General features: G+C 51.6%; 2 protein-coding genes across 3 annotated transcripts in view; both read right to left on the bottom strand.

The window, feature by feature from the left end:
* LOC122373142 (E3 ubiquitin-protein ligase HERC2-like) overlaps positions 1 to 3,367 on the bottom strand; it is a 58,386-nt gene extending 55,019 nt beyond the window's left edge. Inside the window, exons 1-4 of the mRNA XM_043350946.1 lie at positions 3,236 to 3,367; positions 2,261 to 2,529; positions 1,815 to 1,984; positions 1,308 to 1,535 (exon numbers count right to left, since the gene is read on the bottom strand). Of these exons, the coding sequence (XP_043206881.1) occupies positions 1,308 to 1,535; positions 1,815 to 1,984; positions 2,261 to 2,483 (621 nt within the window). The 5' untranslated portion in view covers positions 2,484 to 2,529; positions 3,236 to 3,367. The remainder of the gene's footprint in view (positions 1 to 1,307; positions 1,536 to 1,814; positions 1,985 to 2,260; positions 2,530 to 3,235) is intronic.
* A 363-nt stretch (positions 3,368 to 3,730) lies between these two features.
* On the bottom strand, positions 3,731 to 13,416 carry LOC122373147 (transmembrane channel-like protein 7). Of its 2 annotated transcripts, none has more exons than XM_043350960.1 (5): positions 12,869 to 13,416; positions 10,158 to 10,382; positions 9,262 to 9,390; positions 6,936 to 7,033; positions 3,731 to 6,598 (listed from the first exon to the last, which is right to left on the bottom strand). In XM_043350960.1, the coding sequence occupies exons 2-5, from the start codon at positions 10,342 to 10,344 to the stop codon at positions 4,625 to 4,627; spliced, it is 2,388 nt and encodes a 795-aa protein (XP_043206895.1). In that variant the 5' UTR covers positions 10,345 to 10,382; positions 12,869 to 13,416; the 3' UTR covers positions 3,731 to 4,624. The 2 variants fall into 2 exon arrangements, with proteins under 2 accessions (XP_043206895.1, XP_043206896.1); XM_043350961.1 differs by having other exon boundaries at positions 10,158 to 10,379; positions 12,869 to 13,394.
* Between the last annotated feature and the right edge of the window lie 131 nt (positions 13,417 to 13,547).

The following is a 13,547-nucleotide window of genomic DNA, read 5'->3' as shown; positions in this document are numbered from 1 at the left end:
ACCCCAGGAGCCTGCTGGAGGTTATAATGGGCCCAAGGAGCTTGCTGGAGGTTACAACGGTCCCCAGGAGCCTGCTGGAAGTTATAACGGACCCCAGGAGCCTGCTGGAGGTTACAACGGTCCCCAGGAGCAGCCTGAAGTTTACGGTCGCGAGCGGAGTCCGTCGGGCGCGCACGGCGGCAAGGCGGCGCCGCAGTACGGGCCGCCGCGGCCGTACCAGTTCCAGTACGGCGTGCAGGCCGGTCCGTACGGCGGCGCCATGTTCTCGCGCACCGAGAGCAGCGACGGCAGTACGACACGCGGCAGCTACTCGGTGCTGCTGCCGGACGGCCGCACCCAGCAGGTGCACTACGACGCCGACCACCGCGGCTACGGCGGATACAAGGCGCGCATCACCTACACGGACGCGCAGAAGGCGTCACAGAAGGGGTACGGCGCCCCACAGCAGCAGCATCAGCAGCAGCAGGGATACCAGTAGACAAACAACGTCGTGGTCGCAAAGGAGACGAAGTCAGGTGATAATGATGTAAGCGTAATAAGTAATAAGTGGAGGTTGTGAGCGCCACAAGCCATTGTCGTTGATGAGCTAAGAAGATCGTTACTGTCGCATCAAACTAGATGTATTTCGAAGTCTTTCACTCAGTGTTGTCATATGAGCTCAGAAACTAATGCTAGTTGTTATGAAATGTTCATGAACGTGTTGGCGCATGTGTATTTCTACGGAAACCGTGTATATTTACTGGCTTGTTAATAAACAGCAATATGCATTTCTAAGGCGTGGGCAATATTTGACCGGCAGTTAACCATATGCCAGAGCGAGTGACAATCATTTAACAGACTATGATGAAATAACAGTCCTTCAAAGCCGATGAGATTTTCAATGGTCGCCACAGAAAACATTTTCTATGTAGATGGTTGTAATTAGTCGCTGGTAGGCGGGTATTCCACCGGTTTGTTCAATCACTTGATGTGTCTGAATTTTTAGTAAGGTATAGGACGAAAGTGAAATCACGGAATTTCCATATCTGAGCCCTCAATCGAGTTGGCACTAATCTGCACCAACTCAACTTCATACCGAATTCACGACGATGCTACCCTTGTCACATTCTCTCTGCCCGTCGCTATAACTGTTATCTTTCCTGTCAGCGGCCTATTACAGCTCTCCAGCGCCCTCCCTGTCCTCATCGCTCCCTTCCCGATCCCACTCCTCCCTCCCCCGACCTCACCACTCCATCCCGATCCCACCCGTCCCCCTCCCCTGACCTCACCCCTCCCTCCCTGACCCCACTCCACCCCGTCCGACTGACCGCGGCGGCGGCGGTGCGCGCTCCGGTGTCGGACGCGTCGGCCGGCGGCTGCGGCGTCAGCGCCGTGAAGTAGCGACGCGCCACGGCCACGCGCTGACGTATGCGCAGCGCCGACAGACAGCTGAGGCTGGCCTGCGCGGCCGCGGCCATCTGCTCGCGCTGCAGGGTGCGCAGGCAGGCGGCCAGCTGCTCGGCGGAGGGCGAGTCCGACCACTGCCATGGCTGCAGCTGGGGGACGGTACAGGGTGGGGGTTAGCACACAGATACATGGGGAGAGGTAGCGTGAGGTCCGAGGAGCCATACAGAATCAAACCACCTCAACTAAGTTCATGACAGGGTCTAATGTCTCACATAATCCTGCCACCTGAGCATAAGCGGCATAGCCAGCTTTAATCGTTTGCATACAAAAAGGCTCGAATTTATATGAAAAAAAGAAGCATATTCGATCTAGCCATCAGATCAGCGTCACACTACCCCTGCCGCACCTGATCCCCACCGTAAACCCACCTGAGCACGTGATGATAAGGCCGGCTCGTCACTCTCCGTTCCCTCCGCTCCGAGCTCGGCGTCCAGCTGGCGGCAGGGGCCGCAGTTGCAGCCGTAACCTGGGCCGCACAGCCCGTCGCAGCACGGGCACGTCAAGGAGCGAGTGCCGCAGTAGAAGTGGCCGCTCTCGCCTGGAGATGTAGGTAGGCATAGGGGGTAAGTTGGGAGTGATGAGCAAATGGATTATTTGGAGCAGGCAAAACTGTTTGAACAATGACATGAAAATGCTGTGGTGACCACAAAGTGCATTGTCAACAATGTAACATACCTACAGCATACATATTGCTTTGTTTTTTTTTACCAAAATACTCTCTGGCCTCTGCCTATCAATCCACTCTTCCTAATGCCCCTTAGGAAAGCAACCTCCTCTGGCTATATCAGCTTTCCTCTTCAACCCCTCCACACACCTCTCCTGGCGACAGCTCCAGCCGAGTTGATCACGCCATCGGTGAAGGCGCCAGTCAGCTCCCCATCTGTCAGCATCTGATTCCAGAGCCGACAGAGGCCGTCACGACTGAACACCTCCTGTATGTCTAGCTGCTGCCAGCGGGCATCCAGGTGGCGCTGGCAGCGCAGGGTCACCCCGCCGCTGCTGCAACCACCACTGGTGCCGGCCCCAGAGGCGCTCATAGCTGGGTGAAGAGCACTAGGAGGGTGGCAGTTTTCCCATCGTCACCTGAAGGTCAAGTGCCAAAGTGAGAGATAAGTAAATAATGAAATGACTGCTGCAGCTGTAGATTCAATTGTAAAATATAAAGCATTGAAATGTGCTGAGAAGCCAAAAACAATCAATTTGCTTAGCACTTTCAGGTGAACTGTTGATGTCAATGTTCAGATTATGTTTTGTATCTTGTGAGTTTTTTTCTGACAGAAAAATCACAAGCCACATGATTATTTATTATTCAGCCTTAACTTTGCAGAAAAGCATCATCAGCATCATGTTAAAGGGCTGCTGATTTGAAACATAGGATTTAACTGGTCTGATATTATTTTTCACATCAGCTGTAGCCTGTAATTTTTGCATTAATGCCAACATCTATGAGCTGCAGAGTTTTGAGGTCATCTGTAGAGTTCATCTGTGAGCTGGTTTACATGTCGGCAAAACTAGCCTCTGATTGACTTTATTATGACTAATCAGCATGAGAGCTGAAAATGATTTTGACGTGTCTCACAAGTGTGTGCCCATTGGTTCCGAGTGACATAAGCGTGACTGTTCCACCAACCACCCAGCGGCCCAGCCATACCAATAATGGTCTAGTGAAAACCTGATAAGCACCCTATCTTCGATTATCTCTTTCAAACATAGTTTATATTCCTTTCCAGCTCAATTTTAATTGTTTGGAGCTTTGAGTTGAATTGAGACGATCATGAAATTGACCTACCATGAGAATTGAAAATGAACGTCTTGATCCTGGTACCATGAATGGCACGAAGCACCTAATTACTGAGAAAAAGCAATTAGCTACACTAGGCAATAAATAACTACTAAGTATTTATCATGAAAATTGAAGTATTCGTCGCTCAGCAAAGCAAACCGACCGACCCAAACAAAACACAAATCGCACGTTTTCATTCATTGCTGCCAGATGAAGCGATATGGAATCCATTTTTCTGCTGAAATCCCCAACGGTAAAGTAAAATACTTCACATGACTTGAGATACGTGGCCCTCAAGTCTCACCTAAAACGATTCCTAGGTCTTTATTTCTATGATTCCTAGCACCATCTTATTTTTCTTACCTCAAGATAAAGTTAGCTTGAAATATCTACGACACGAATTATGGTTCTCCACGTTTTTGGTTGTCAGTTTTTTCCCACTAAGCTCCGCAGTCCGCATTATGCAGTAGGTACCGTCCATTGTTCTCATCACAAACAAGGTTTCTTAGGTTCCGTTTGTCTTCATTAAATGTCAATAAGGAATGCATTTGTAGCCTCACGACAGCACAGCTTACAAAATCAAACTAGCGGTGACAACAGGAACGTCTAGCTGTCGACACAGGCGACAGATGGCTCCACCAGCGGCGGCTGCCGAGCGCAATCTCACCACCCCGGCTCCTGAAAGACGGCCACCGGCGCCGGACGAGCGACCTTCGTTGCAAACAGACCAGAATACTTTCCAGTGACGGGACACAACTCGACAAGACATGCAGTTGGCACAGCGAGCAGGTACAATAAATATACAGAAATCATTGTGATCTTAACGGAAACCGTCGGCAAGTAACATGTCGATGCGATGTGCCTTTCTAACTACAAAACATATACGTAATACCGTAATTGGTGATGACAATGCCGTGGCATGTGCCTAAAGCTGCGTCCGGTGCCTATCGCCGTAGGCACCGTCTCGACTAGGTGCACCTGTTCTAAATGAGCTCTGGGTAAAACATAAACATCATCTGCAACTTAAATAACGCGGTGCGTAGACAACCTAAAACACTGCGATCACATTACGCACATGGCTTGGCAAGGTCTGGGCGCGCTTTGAGCCCGCAGGGGCCGACCGCCACGCGCTCCGCCAGCGCCACCGCAGACACACCCACCGACTGTAAATACTCGGTGGTAAGCGCGCGGGCCGACCAGACAAGCACACCAGCCCGTGCCGACCGCATAGTGAGCCATCACAAGAGGTAAAATTCAACAATACATCACATCGAAGACTAGACGGCCGGCGGCGGCAGCGGCAGCGGCGGACAGGCTCTCTAGAAAGGAGGCCAGTTGAAGCCGCCGGCCGGCCGGCGGCCGCGCGTGGGTCCCGTGCGTCCGACCTCTGCGCAGCTACAAGCCCTGGTGTGTCACCACCTGGGCGTCGCTGCTGGAGCGTGAGCCCATCTCAGCAAAGTGGACGCCCTCGGTCATCCGCTCGCCGACCACGTTTTCACGCCGCTCGCCGAGCCGGCTGCGCGTCAGCGAGTTAAGCTCGTTCAGTTTTCCGAGCAGGAACTGTTTGTCGTGGCCCTCCAGCACCAGCTGCTCTTTGAGCACCTCGATCATGTGTTTGTTGGCCGCGGCGATGGCAGAGTAGTAGTACATCGCCAGTAGAAGGATGATCACCAGCGGCACCGCGAAGCCCGCCGAGCCGAAGTAGTAGAAGAAGTTCCGCAGCCAGGCGGGCAGCTCGTCCACCGTCTTCTGAATCTCCCGCCACATGGTGTCGAGGCCGCGGTACGGTCCACACGAGCGAGACGGCCGGATCTCGGCGAGTGAGAACACCACGATCAGTAGCGAGGCGAAGAAGGAGAACAGCGAGACGAGCATGTAGAACGCCGACGAGCGGATCGAGTGCAGCGACAGCGTCGGCGGCGTGCAGACCCGGATGCACGTGAACCGCTTCAGGTAGAAGAAGAGGAAGCACAGCAGCGCCGCCACGCCCGGTAGGAGTGGCGAGAAGAAGACTCCCAGCCAGCAGAGCGCCTGGTTGTACACCACGTCCAGCACATGGCGCGGGATCTCAAACTCCTGCAGGAACAGCGTGCGCAGCCACGCCGCCGGAAAGTGGTCGATGAATATGCGCAGTGGGAAGTAGACGAAAATGTTGAGTCCGGCCAGCGCGGCGAAGTCGGTAAGCATGAGACGCCAGCACATCTGTCCGACCACAGTCTCCCAGCAGGCGTTTCTCTGGCAGCCGTCCGCGTAGCAGGCGTCGGGGTCCAGCCGGCCCTCGCACTGCGCCTTGTACTTGACAAAGAACGAGTACATGAGCACTGCGATGGAGGCGACGCGCAGGAACACAGTCCGCAGCAGGGTGAGCGTCACCTGCACCTGCGGCGTGTACCGCTCCAGCGTCACGATGTGGTACATGAACATGGTGACGACGATGTTGAGCCCGGAGACGGTGAAGGGCGGCAGATACTGGTAGATGTAGAGCTCGATGCCACTGTCTGCATTCTCCACGTTGACCAGCGAGTACTGCACCACGAAGTAGATGATGACGCCCGAGATGATGAGGATGACGGTGACGATGATGTTGGTGACGGTGCGGACCACGTACAGCTGGACAGTATCCATCTGACTGCGGTTCCGCCGCTCCGCCTCGTACTGGTCCGTCTCCAAGTAGCCCTTCAACTCGTTAAACACGGCCTTCTGCTTGTACTCGGCCGAGCTGACGTTGTCGATACAAAAGTCCCACGCGCTGAAGATGACGTTGCAGTACTGGTAGAACTTGCCGCGCGACAGGATGGCGTCCTGGAAGCCGTGCGCCGTGTGGATGACCACGTAGACCAGGCAGAGCAGCAGGCAGACGAGCGTGACAAGCACGTAGGCCAGAGGCAGGTTGTAGTAGATGCTCGTGTGCGGCGCCACCAGAATCTCGTTCTCGTAGTAGCCGTAGAAGAGCGGCGTCAGCTCCATGTAGCCCTGGCCCTGCAGGAAGTCCATGAAGGCCTGCGCCACGCCGCGCCACCGCATGGCCGTCACGTTGGCCACGTACTCCTCGTGGCAGCAGGCGGTGATGGTGGCCGGCCGGTCGTCGTCGTCACAGTGCTCCGTGTGGCTGGGCGGCAGCAGCGCGTTGGGCAGCACCACCAGCAGCAGCATCGCCGCGAACATGGCCAGGTTCATGTACATCACCTTCTTGATGTAGTGGAAGTAGGAGAGCACGCCCGTGCCGAAGTTGCCCTCGATCAGGCGGAGGGAGTCGTGCCACAACTCGAACGAGAAGATGTCGACCATGGCGTCTTTGAAGCGTGACCAGAACTTCTGACGGGTGAGGTGAAACCGCTGCATGCCCTGCATCCGAAACGTAGGAGAATTCTGAAAGCAGACGAATTGATAGATTAGTCAAGTGCCAGATATAACAGACCAAACACTCAAGTACTGATCCCTGCCAAGTGTCATTCAGTATCACCTATATGGGGATACATGTAAATGTAAAAGAACTGAAGTGAAGCGATAAGATATTCCTACCACAACGGGTTATTGTTCCATTGATATCCAACACTCGACAGCCTCGTCAATATCAATGTTAATTGATGTAATTATTTGCTTGGGCCAAGATGGTAAAGTGTCAAACACTTACTAAGATTATCACACTTATAAACATAAGCCTCAAAAGCGATCACACAAAATGATGGTCGTGCGGTGATCGTACCAGCAGTTTGTTTTTGCGTTCCCTCTTCTTATCCATGGGAATGGGCATGGCCTTGATGGCCTGAATCTGGTCCCAGATCTGCTGTTCGTCCGGTATTTCTGCAACAAGGAGACAATGACGTCATTATCGAGTGACGTCACGGGTCCGGCTATCTATCAGCCGTTCCCGAGAAAAAGAACAAAGTCTGACGCATGATACATTTCTGTGGACAGGACGACTGACAGATGTCGGGTAGAATAACAAACACACTGGCAAAAGCGACCAACAGGGATGACGTCACGATACAACGGTTTGGCAGGTGGATACACAAATGACGTCGCTGCCCGGTAGACTTCACAGGTAGGCACGGTTGTCATTTGTAACACCATATTAATTATCCTGTTGCTGAGTAGCTACCAACCATTTGTTTTGAAAGGAGACAAGAGTCCAAGACACGGTGACTGCCAGTCATCGAGCGGATTTCCGAGCAGAAATAGATCATATGGCGCCGCTCTGCCGACGGCATATCACAGCGAAGTGACAGCTGAGGAGCGGTGACGACACCCGGAACCGGTCCGCCCAGCAACCGCCCGACCCGCGGCGATTGTCCTACACCGGTGCCGGCTTCAAAAACCGCAGGTCGGGTATATGTACGGGTCGGGTAGAAAACGACACAATATTACGTCGAAGAATTGAAACTTTTGTATGTATCGAAGGTGAGCATGGTAATTTGATTCGGAAAATTAGGGATGGAAATCAGCCGTGAACATAAGTCACTCACGGGCATTGCCCTTGAGCGACTGTGGCGATCAACCAAGCATTGCAATGAAAGTTGCAATTGTGTTGCGTCCATGCAAACTCTTATAGTCCGCCTGTCCCGTCGCGGTGCGGGTTTCGAGGCAGTTCCGTTATTCGCTCGACGCTAGCATCGCGATTTATCGGCAGGGCGATGGACTGTATACACCGCTCCGTGGCTTATAACCGCATGGATGGGCCGCACTGGAGCGGAGGGGCGGAGCAGGTGCGGAGACCGGAGCCGGTGTCGGTCACATCCGGGTACCGAGCGGCGGGCCAGGGGACGGGACCGGCCAGTCAGGGGTTCCCGTCTACAAGGTCCGTACACTTCTGGTACACACTCGTCGGTTCCTACGACGTGAGTCGATTATGTAACAGTGTTATTCAGATGGCAAATCCTAGAGTGGAAGCGGTCCCTGTGCGCTGCGGCGAGTCGATAACGTGAAGACTCGGCCAATCATTACCCGTGTGCAACCACCAGAACTATAACAGGCTTACATTGTGTGAATTCGTACAACTATCGAATCATGTGAACTAAATCAGTGACCGCTCCATCGGGTCGGGTCTGGATTCCAATGGCAAATGCCTGCCTGGTATGCCTAAAATCGTCAGCACCACGACCAAAGTCAACAGAAAGAATCGTGGGCTGCTCCGTCACAAAACACTGTTATCCAGGATTTGATAACACATGAAAACCATAGGCGGCGGAACGGGGGGGGGGGGCACCGGGGCACCGTGCCCCCTTTGATTTTGACATTTTAACATTAGCCCTATGGGCGTTGCATGGAAAGAATGGGACCAAAAGTAGGCAGTGCCCCCCCCCCCCTTACGCGAAGAGCATTTTTAGCTGTGAACATGAGCATCAAAGGCACATCTCCAATTTGCGTCATAGATAAACCAGAAGCGTAGAACACAGATAAAATAATACACAGAATAGCGCACCGAGGCAGGGAAAAAACAAGATATGGAGTGGGACAGCTGACTCGCTATCATATCCCCCACAGCGCTATCGCACACAATCTTGCCACTTTTTACTGCTGTCTGATCGGATACGGTAGGACATCACACGACCTCACAGACTTTATCTGGGGTAGATAGCCAATAGCTAATTCCATATGGCCATAAAATTGCAAAGCATATCACAAAGAGCACTCATCAAAGGGCTGTTCACAGTGCAACGTTTAAGTCCGGTGTGACAATAACGACAAGGTGTGGGCAGATACAAAGCGATTGGATAGGATACCAGACAGACGATGGGTAACAAGGCTGTGGAGCGAAGGAAACCTGAAAGGGTGGGTGTAATGGGAACGGAAGTCCAGTGGTAAACTTGGCTAAATATCAACGATCACCTCGATGAAATAAGTTGAGACACAGGCAATTTGTTACACTGATTAGGTATAACAAGCTGAGGAACGGGCGATGAACGGGTCAGACAGAGGGCGAATGGACTGAGCCACGGCTGCTGGATCACCAATACCATGTCACTATCCCAAAGTTGTGGGAATCCTAATACAGCCGCACCTACGCCCCCTGCCCGTCCCTCGTCACGTACCTTGATCGGGCAGCACTGCCGGGTGGTCCACGTCGGTCTGCGACTGTCCCAGCTGGCTGGGCCGCACGGTCAGAGTGGAGCGACGCTTCCCCAGCGTGCGCGTCATCTGACCGCGACTCATCGTCACGCCTGGCGACGACATGGTGGTTCCCGGTCAGATCAGGTCACCAGAGGTCAGCTGAGGTCAGCTTAAATCACCATAGGTCACCAAAGGTCGCCCTAGATCGTCAAAGATCAGTTCAGGTCAGTCAAATTTCGGCCGACCCGACGGAGCACCGACCACACACAGACAGCGGTCACAGACTGACTCCCTCCGTCCGCTGCCGTCCACTCTCCACCATCGAGAGGCCACTCAGCGGTCAGCCGGAGGTGCAAACGGACACAGACGCACCCACACGATAACAAGGCGGGAGCTCCCCGGCTCTCACAGAAGATCTCACATAACAGGGCATCTCACATACACTCCTGAGCACAGATGACGAGCAGATTTTATCAGTCGACTCTGTTTGTTTCACGGTAGTCGGTATCAGTGTAAGCGATCGACCCCGATTACCCATAATTAACGACGGCATGATTTAAGGTGGTAAGTGGTAACTGATAACAGCCCTATCAACATAAGTGGAAAGTACGCTCTGCATAGGGTTACTCAATAGGTTCTCGGTAACCTCGCCAGTCATACAAAAAAGGTGTGACTTGGGGCGCATGTAGTGCAGAGCTCATCGGCGCCCACATTGTCTATTCTCCCGCCGTGTAACCAGATCGGTTCAGCTCACATCAACCGTAATCTCGGCCGTCCACCATCCCGCCACGTCCATAAAGCGGTCCTACTTACACAGTAGTCTCAGCAGCCCAGCATATCTGCATACGCCACCCCAAAACAGACCCACGACACTCACCATCGACGGTGTGCAGCAGCTGCCGACTGGGCAGGATGTTGAGCAGCTGCGCCTGCGACGAGGACACCCCGCCCGAGAGGCCATCGTCGGCCTCCAGACCGGCCTGCGACGACGGAAAGTGCTCCTGGTAGAACTCGCCGCGCGCCTCCTCCCAGGTGGAGGTTTGGGGGCGCGAGCGGCGCGCCATGCCAGTCGCCGCCGCTCACCAGTCCGCCCGGCGCGCTACTGTCGGCACAGGACGGGCGCGGGCCGCGTCACCGGCGGTGTCACAGTCATAAACACGGCAGCGGCGGCGGCGGTCAGGAGGGGGCGGGGGGGGGGGGGGCAGTGGCCTTACAGGAGCGGAGTGGAGTACAGCCGACCGTAGGGAGGGGGAGGGAGGGGTGATAGTGGGAATTAGCAGCGAACACGGTCAGAGCCGGTGTGAGGGAGCTCGGTTACGTCGGACAGAAAGCTAACACAGAGTGAGTCACATGAGACTAGACAACTAGCGGTGAACTGGGGGGGGGGGGGGCGGGGCTCGGATGATTGATGGGATCGAATGGCAGCGGTGAATGCGCACCATATGCGATAGCATTGAGAACGAAACCACAGCCAGCGAAACAATACGCCAAATAGCGCGCCGCCAGTCTGCGTATTGGCCGTGACGACTGTTCAGGGCCATCTTCCGCCCTTTGTGCATGGAGGCAGGACGGTTTCGTCACTTCCACGGCAGCCACAGTGCGTCTACTATTGACGGCGGGAGTGACAGAAAATATGAGTTTGGATACAACACACTTAGCACCGCCGGCCATCACTGTCCGTTTGTGGAAAACGTCTAGAGTCCTCCAAAATGAAAGTGAGCCCTTGCATATTCTGTCGTTAGGGTTTGAAAGCTCGCACCGTTACTGACGAAACCGGTCAGTAACAGACCCCTCACGCGGCACGCCACGTCGGTCGCGAAAACCGCCACCCGTCCTCCGCAACCGACCGGTTCCACCGGCGTATTGTTTGTCAGCTAACGGCCGGCACCTAACCGCTAGCGGTGTCAGGTACATGCAAGCGTTTTTGCAGTCAAAATTACAGCTAAGTCTGTTCGCCGCGTCGATTCGGGTAGAGTATTGGTACATTGCAACTTGCAAGCACAAAAGCTGGTAACATGCATTTGCTTGCACCATACCCTTTCATTAGACATGCCTAATAATTTCTTGGACACAAAGCACAAGGAAGTTCACAACTCAGTAAGAATGGATGCTGAGTCATAGCTGGCACATTTTGTCCAAAGCAAGAGCCAAAGGAAAAAGGTTGTCCACTGTCCAGCCCAGAGCAATAAAAAAGGTTAGATACTCCTGATTAAAAACAAAAACAAAGCTAAAAGACCAATTGATTTCAAACCAACATACATATTCCATCTTCACTTATCAGCCATGGCACAGTCACTATCCCCAAAAATGAGCATAATGCATATCATTCAGTCTGTATTGATGAGATAATTAGACAGGCAGGTATTTTATTGTCTGCTGAAGCATGCCTACTTTTGAGTTTTGACACATTATTGCCCAAAAAGTTTGTGATAATTTCATATCACATATGACCATATCAGACATGAGGAACAAATGGGTCATGGATACAAATTACTCCTGCACTTGCAGTATCCAAGAGCCACCTACTTCCACATGGCTGGTTACCATTCACATAACTGTGACTGAGAGTGCCTAAAAACTATTTACTGAATGCATGACTCATGAGACAATTGTCACTAATAACATTGACCCATCCAGTGAGGCCATTCATTTATAATAAGAATCAAGCCAGTAAAAACTGACATGACTAATTGGGTATCAGGTGTTGATTAAGTGATGTCTTATATGCATATTTTCACTCTCAACCTCATCACTTGCTGAAATGCTAAATATAATTCCTAAGTAGGTCTAGCTAGTAGCTACTAGCTAGGGTCAGCTAATAATTTTTTGTTGGCAATCTGATGAAATACAGATCACTTCCCATGACCTGGTGGCCTGAAGTAAGGACTGAAGAGGCTGGAGGTTTACATGAAATCTGGTGAAAGTAGCATGTGTAGAGAAGAGGAATGAAGCTACCATTATCCTAAGCAAATATTTTAGCCCCTCTGACAGTTTGACCTGACCCATGCTTATAGAGCTCCTGAGGCAAATGGTAGTTAAGTCCATACCAATTCATTTCCATCATCAACAAACACAGTTGGCAACACAGTTTTATTCTTAATCTATGCTGAAACTGGTAAAAATATAGGTGTGGTGCCCTGTAGGTACCATCCTCAAGTCACAACTGATGTCACTAACATTATTGTTATTGATAGGTTTAAGGAGGCACCTGTCAATATCTATCCACCACCTTTCACCTGAAATTCAGGATTAGCTGGCTCAATAGGAAGTTCTGGGAAAAAGTAGGCATAGGTAGAGCTTCAGACTATTATAATCAACCAGACTAGTATAAAGAGATATCATATTTTACCAGAAGCATTGGGTTACTATTTCCATATTTGCATCACAAATAAGTGGCACACCAATTTGAAAAAAAAATGGGGATACGAACTCAACTAACTAAACTTAACTAAAAAAAAACTGAACTAAAAGAGCACACTTTTTAGACAGCAGAGTACAGGAAACAATAAGTTATACATCAATTATTTTGATGCAAAACAATTATAAAACATTTCATTGATGAAAGAAACTGCACAATGCCTCACTCACCAAAATATCAACAGGAGGAGTTCCGCTCCGTCCGCTCCGTCACAGACCGAAATCCAATGCAAGCATGAAACAGCCAAGCAAATTTCATTTTGATATCCGAAATAATCCAGGAAAATAACAAGAAGTGAAGTGTTCAGGACACAGCCTTCCGGTACCGGTACACAAGGGAACACATGAAAGGCGGCGAGATGTTTTACCAATGAATTGCCAGGAAACGTAACTTGTTAGCAGCAAAGCGCTGAAGAAAGCTGAATTTAATACGCCAAAAATGCCCTACCTGCGCCATAAACAGGGCGCAATTCATTTTCAAGAGTTACAGTTGCCAAATTCTTACTGCAATTATCATACACTACAGATAAGTCACAATTGATTTTCTTCATTGTATTTAGAGACAAAGTCATGAAAATATTGAAATATGTCCATACAATCGATAAATCATTTTAGTAAAAAGTTTTCAGCTTCTACCCCTAGAAGTAGCACTGTCAAAAACAACGTTGTTGACAACTCAAACTGGAACTACGCCTGGAGAGCTAGAGCACAAGCGATCAGGCCCATGTCGTCCCCTATCTCCCTGTGTGTCCGACCCCCACCGGACACGATTTGGTAGCCGAGGTCTGTGACGTCAGCCGGGCGTGAAGTTTTCCCTTCACCATAGGCTTCACACACAAACCGGCCGAAG

This window comes from Amphibalanus amphitrite, unplaced genomic scaffold (genome assembly GCF_019059575.1).
Source record: "Amphibalanus amphitrite isolate SeventyFive unplaced genomic scaffold, NRLGWU_Aamphi_draft 001450F_arrow, whole genome shotgun sequence".
Classification (NCBI taxonomy): Eukaryota; Metazoa; Arthropoda; class Thecostraca; order Balanomorpha; family Balanidae; genus Amphibalanus; species Amphibalanus amphitrite.
The sequence above is the reverse complement of the archived record's forward strand: the minus strand, read 5'-3'. Positions and strand labels throughout refer to the sequence as shown.

What these genes read in the sequence shown, in the direction of transcription:
- LOC122373147 (XM_043350960.1), bottom strand. Translation starts at nt 10,344, where the DNA reads ATGGCGCGCCGCTCGCGCCCCCAAACCTCCACCTGGGAGGAGGCGCGC. An exon ending in GCTGCTGCACACCGTCGATG is followed by an intron (nt 9,391 to 10,157) that starts GTGAGTGTCGTG and finishes TGTCGTCGCCAG; the next exon opens with GCGTGACGATGAGTCGCGGT. An exon ending in GGCAGTGCTGCCCGATCAAG is followed by an intron (nt 7,034 to 9,261) that starts GTACGTGACGAG and finishes TCCTTGTTGCAG; the next exon opens with AAATACCGGACGAACAGCAG.